This window comes from Onychomys torridus, chromosome X (assembly GCF_903995425.1).
Source record: "Onychomys torridus chromosome X, mOncTor1.1, whole genome shotgun sequence".
Classification (NCBI taxonomy): Eukaryota; Metazoa; Chordata; class Mammalia; order Rodentia; family Cricetidae; genus Onychomys; species Onychomys torridus.
Window position 1 is genome coordinate 23589425 of NC_050466.1, and position 6199 is coordinate 23595623.

At 45.1% G+C, this 6199-nt stretch overlaps 1 protein-coding gene across 1 annotated transcript; it reads left to right on the top strand.

The window, feature by feature from the left end:
* The first annotated feature begins 2472 nt into the window (after positions 1 to 2472).
* On the top strand, positions 2473 to 4771 carry LOC118574303 (cyclin-dependent kinase 11B-like). The gene is given in 3 exon segments (XM_036175140.1): positions 2473 to 4642; positions 4645 to 4674; positions 4677 to 4771. Coding segments are annotated over 3 exon segments (2295 nt in total).
* The last annotated feature ends 1428 nt before the right edge of the window (positions 4772 to 6199 follow it).

A 6199-nucleotide genomic window follows, 5' to 3' on the forward strand; every position in this document is an offset into this window, starting at 1 on the left:
TGAGTGCTAGGATTAAAGGGGTGTGACACTGTGCCTGGCAAAAATTTGTTCTGGAAGGGTTTAGGGAAAAGAAGAGGGGTGCTGCTTCTAACTCTTACCTGGGACATCATGCTGTGTATGAGAAGTTCATTCTTATTTGCTTGTTTTTGAGACAGGGTTTCTCTGTGTAACAGTCCTGGCTGTCCTGAACTCACTCTATAGATCAGGCTGGGATTAAAGACATGTGCCAACACCACCTGGTGAGAAGTTAATTTCTTGACAGTTGAATTTCTCTAAAAGTAAGAAGGACAGCTCTAGATGCTCTTCTGTGTATCTTCCATACAGTTCTAGGAGCTGGAATGAAGGGACAAGAGACAGAATGTGTTCATTCTGCATGCCTTCTCAAAGTCCCATGAAGCAATGGAAGCCTGAAAGGAAAGCAGTATGCTTGAACAGAGCCATTATATGATAAATTACTACAAAGTTAGAATAATGCATATATTTTCTGTCTTGGGAAGATACATTTCAAAGTGAATTCCAGATGATTAGAGGATAGCATATTACTATTAGTAGTTGTGTATTTAGCCACACTGGTGGGTTGTTTTGTTTTGAATTTGAAACAGGGTCTTTACTATAGTGGGAAGTTTCTCCAGTCCTGCCCGGGCCCAAGGTCCACCTCAATGGTCCTGCAGCTGTTTATAAAATAATCACTCAGAGGCTTTTATTAATTACAAACTGTATGGCCTATGGCTTTAGCTTCTTACTAGCTAGCTCTTTCATCTTAAATTAACCCATTCCTATTCATCTATATGTTGCCACAAGGCCATAGCATCACCAGTCTGCTGGCATCTTGTTGCTTTTGGTGGTGGTGGCTGGTGTCTCTCCCAACTCGGCCTTTCTTCTTTCTGTATCTCTGCTTGGATTTCCCACCTGGCTGTAAGCTTTCTTGCCATAGGCCAAAACAGATTTATTTATTATCCAATGGGAGCTACACATATTAACAGCATACAAAAAGACATCCCATAGCATTTTATAGCTTGGGTTGGCTTTGAACTAGCTATCCATTCTACTCAGCTTTCTCAGTGCAGAGACTATCAGCATGTGCCACTAATCAGAACCCAGATGGATATTTTATTAATATTTTAATGATTGGCCATGCATAGTATGGGTAGCATTGATCCACTGTGCTTGCTGATTTCCATGGGGGTATTATTGTGAGATCATGGGACCAGAGTTAGGAAGACAATTGCACAATCAACTTTTTTTTTTTTTTTGAGGCAGGGTTTCTCTGTGTAGTTTTGCGTCTTTCCTAGAACTTGCCTTGTAGACCAGGCTGGCCTCGAACTCACAGAGATCCACCTGGCTCTGCCTCCCGAGTGCTGGGATTAAAAGCATGTACCACCACCACCCGGCTCACAATCAACTTTTGTGAGCTGCTGCTAGCAGGCCTTTGCAGACCAGTGCACTGTTGCAAGATCCTAAATGATCTTATGTGGTTGATATATTGTGCACCCCAATAGACTTATCTGGGAGTCAGAGAACAGAACAGCCACCATATTAAACATAGGTTTAGGCAGTGGTAGCACACGCCTTTAATCCTGACATTCAGGAGGCAGAGATCCATCTGGATCTTTGTAAGTTCAAAGCCACAACGGAAACAGCCAGGCATGGTGACTCACGTATTTAATCTCAGGAAGTGATGGCAAGAAGCAGAAAGATATATAAGGCGTGAGGACCAGTAACTAGAGCTTTTGGGCTTTTAACAGCAGTTCAGCTGAGATCCATTTGGATGAGGACACAGAGGCTTCCAGTTGGAGGAAACGAGATCAGCTGAAGCATTGGCTAGGTGAGGTCAGCTGTGGCTTGTTGTGTTTCTCTGATCTTTTAGTGTTCACCCAATAGCTGGCCCCCGGATTTGTTTTTATTAATAAGACCACTGAAGATTCGTACTACAGTCTTATAATAAAAACCTGGAGCCAGATATTGGAGTAAATGCTGAAAGATCTGAGGAAACAAGCCACAGCCACTTCTTATCTCACCAACTCCTCAGTCAAAATGTGAAGATCCGGTCTCCAGAAATCCTGAGACAGAATGCCTCTGAGTCCTCTGACTAAAGGGTCTAATTCCTGTCTCCTCTGCTTTATATTCCTTTCTCTGCCTAGCCATATAACTTCCTGCCTCAACTAGAAAAGTAGTGGGATTAAAGGTGTGTGATCTCAAGTGTTGGAATTAAAGGTGTGTACCACCACTGCCTGGCTGTTTGTCTTTTAAACTGGATTAATCTCGTGTAGTCCAGGGTGGCTTTGAACTCAGAGATCCAGAAGGTCTTTGCTTCCTGAGTGCTAGGATTAAAGGTGTGTGCCATCACTACCTGATCTCTATGCCTAACTCTGTGCCTGGCTCTGTCCTATGATCTTCAGGCAAGCTTTATTTCTTAGATTACAAATATGCTTCTCTGACTCCAGGACCGATGGTGGTGGTAGCAGCACTCAAATGGGTGATGAAAAGGACTCTTGGAAAATGAAACTGTTAGAAGAAATTCTCCAGGAAAAGAAACAAAGGAAAGAACAAAAGGAGGAAGCAGAGATAAAACGCTTAAAATTTTCTGATGACTGGGATTCCAAAAGGTATTCCCTTGAGGAGGGGGAGCTGAGAGATCAGCGAATGGAAATCACAATCAGGAACTTACCATATAGAAGAAACGATTCTATGGAAGACAGAAGAGAGGAAGATAATTCTCTGGCCATTAAACCACCCCAGCAAATGTCCCAGAAAGAAAAAGCCCATCACAGAAAAGATGAGAAGAGAAAAAAGAAGCTTAGACATTGTAGCCATTCAGCAGAGGGAGGGAGGCACGCTAGAGTGAAAGAAAAAGGAAGAGAACATGAACGTCAGAAACGCCATCGAGAAGAACAAGATAAAGCTCACAGAAAATGGGAAAGACAGAAGAGGAGAAAAATGACAAGAGAACATTCCAGGAGAGAAAGGGACGTCCTGGAGCAGTTAGAAAGGAAGAGGGAGCGGGAGCGCAAGATGAGGGAGCAACAGAAGGAACAGCGGGAACAAAAGGAGCAGGAACGGAGGGCAGAAGAATGTCACAAAGAGAGAGAAGCATGTAGGGAAGTCTCTGCACATCACCGGACCATGAGGGAAGACTACAGTGATGAAGGAAAGGTTGGTCACTGGAGCCGCAGCCCTCTGTGGCCACCTCAAGAGCGCCTTGAGCTGGGAGACAACCGTAAGCTAGTAAGAGAGGAGAAAATAGAAGAAAAAGACCTTTTGTCAGACCTACAGGACATCGGTGACAGTGAGAGGAAGATTAGCTCAGCCGAGTCTTCATCAGCAGAATCAGGCTCAGGTTCTGAGGAGGAAGAAGAAGAGGAAGAAGGCAGCACCAGTGTAGAATCAGAGGAAGTAGAGGAAGAAGAGACTGGGAGCAACTCTGAGGAAGCCTCAGAACAGTCTGTGGAAGAAGTGAGTGATGAAGAAATGAATGAAGATGAAGAGAGAGAAAATGAACACCACAACATGGTTGTTCCAGAGTCGCGAGATTCTGGGGACAGTGAAGAAGGGGAAGAAGTGGGTGAGGGGACCCCATAAAACAGCGCCCCAATGGAAGGAGACTATGTGCCTGCCTCTCCAGCCCTGTCGCCCATTGAGCTAAAACAGGAGCTGCCCAAGTACCTGCCAGCCCTGCAGGGATGCCGGAGTGTAGAGGAGTTCCAGTGCCTGAACAGAATTGAAGAAGGCACCTATGGAGTAGTCTACAGAGCAAAGGACAAGAAAACAGATGAAATTGTGGCTCTGAAGCGGCTGAAGATGGAGAAGGCGAAGGAAGGCTTCCCAATCACCTCACTGAGGGAGATCAACAGCATCCTGAAGGTCCGGCACCCCAATATCATCACTATCAGAGAAATCGTTGTGGGAAGCAACATGGACAAGATCTACATTGTGATGAATTATGTTGAGCATGACCTCAAGAGCCTAATGGAGACCATGAAGCAGCCCTTTCTGCCAGGGGAGGTGAAGACCTTAATGGTCCAGCTGCTGAGTGGGGTGAAGTATCTCCATGACAATTGGATCCTGCACCGTGACCTTAAGACCTCTAACCTTCTGCTGAGCCACGCTGGCATTCTCAAGGTCGGTGACTTTGGAATGGCTCGTGAGTATGGTTCACCCCTAAAGGCCTACACTCCAGTTGTTGTAACCCTATGGTATCGAGCCCCAGAACTGCTGCTTGGTGCTAAGGAATACTCTACAGCTGTGGACATGTGGTCAGTGGGCTGTATCTTTGGGGAGCTGCTAACACAGAAACCTCTGTTCCCTGGAAAGTCAGAGATTGATCAGATCAACAAGGTTTTCAAGGACCTGGGGACTCCCAGTGAGAAAATCTGGCCTGGCTATAATGACCTCCCAGCAGTAAAGAAGATGACCTTCAGCGAGTATCCCTATAACAACCTCCGCCAGCGATTTGGGGCTTTGTTATCAGATCAGGGCTTTGAGCTCATGAACAAGTTCCTGACATACTATCCTGGGAGGAGGATCAATGCAGAAGATGGCCTCAAGCATGAGTATTTCCGAGAGACTCCCCTCCCCGTTGACCCGTCCATGTTTCCCACATGGCCAGCCAAGGGCAAACAGCAGAGGGTGAAGCATGAGTTCATGGCCCCCCCGAGGGCGGCCTGGGCTACAGTCAGCTGGTGATGATGGCCTGAAGGAGACGGGCTTCCACCTCACCACCACCAACCAGGGAGCCTCAGCTGCCGGCCCTGGCTTCAGCCTCAAGTTCTAAGTTAAGATTGACTGACCCTGGCCAGCTAGGTGGGACAGGCAGACCTGCTGAATCAGGACAACCTTGTTTTGTGTTTTCTCCATGTTGTTGTTTGTTTTGGGGCAGCTTGTAAATTTGTAGAATTAAATCACAAAAAAAATAAATGTATCACCACAGTGCACTAATGTAAAGTATACACAAGGATTATATTCACGCTTTCTTTGTGAATCATTTGTATGTAACTTAAAGAAATAATGCTCCCAGCCAGGCGGTGGTGGCACACGCCTTTAATCCCAGCAGTTGGGAGGCAGAGGCAGGCAGATCTCTGTGAGTTCAAGGCCAGCCTGGACTACCAAGTGAGTTCCAGGAAATGCACAAAGTTAAACAGAGAAACCCTGTCTTGAAAAACCAAAAAAAAAAAAAAAAAAAAAAGCTCCCATTAGCCTTAAATACTTAAGGGTGTTGGACTTTTGAATTATAACCTGTTTTTATGTTCAAATAAAAAAGAAAGAAAGAAAAAACATACTTCAGGGTGTATTTCCTTTTCTTATTTTGTTCTGAAATGGAGGCTTACTGTCCTCCTACCTCAGGCTCTGAAATGGGGGAAATAGAGGCTAAGTTGTCTCACTTGACTTCCTTTCTTTTTTGCAACCAGGTTGCCCAGGATGGTCTGGAACTATTGAGCTCAAACAAGATCCTGCCACAACCTCTTGAGTAGTTGAGACTACAATGCATAGCCCGTCTCCTTTGAGTTCATATTTCTGAAGACTAAACATACCGGTTAACATAACCACAGGAATACAATCCACTATAAGTCACCCAAAGTTTGTCCATTTCCCTAGGAATGTCCTGAATAGCTGTTATAAAGAATAAAATTGAAGCCGGGCGGTGGTGGCGCACACCTGTAATCCCAGCACTCGGGAGGCAGAGGCAGGCGGATCTCTGTGAGTTCGAGGCCAAGCCTGGTCTACAGGACAGCTAGGGCTGTTACATAGAGAAACCCTCACCACACCCCCTCACAAAAACCCAAAAAGAATAATATGAGTATTGTCTATCTCTAGCCCTCTTGTACTTGGCAAACAGCCACTCCTTCTCTTCACTACCACATTAATGTCTAGTGTCTAACATTAGAGGTGTTATCATCAAACAGCAAGCATGCCGGCCGTGGTTCTGCTGTTCGAACATTTTAGTTAATGTTGGTGGTTAATGTGTAACAAATACTGCACTTAAATTCAAGTAGTCTGTGTGGCTGTTTAGTGTCTCTCATAGTTATTAATATGACCTTTGAGCTATAAGCTTGTCTGTGTGCTAACAAAACAATCTTTCTGGAGGTTCCTAGGATGTGCTAATTTTAAGCAAATCCCTTGCAGTATTGTAGGGAAATAGGCAAGAGATGCTTGTTTTGGGGTTGGGGTGACAAGGACCTTTGCTGCCTAAGCATAACATATG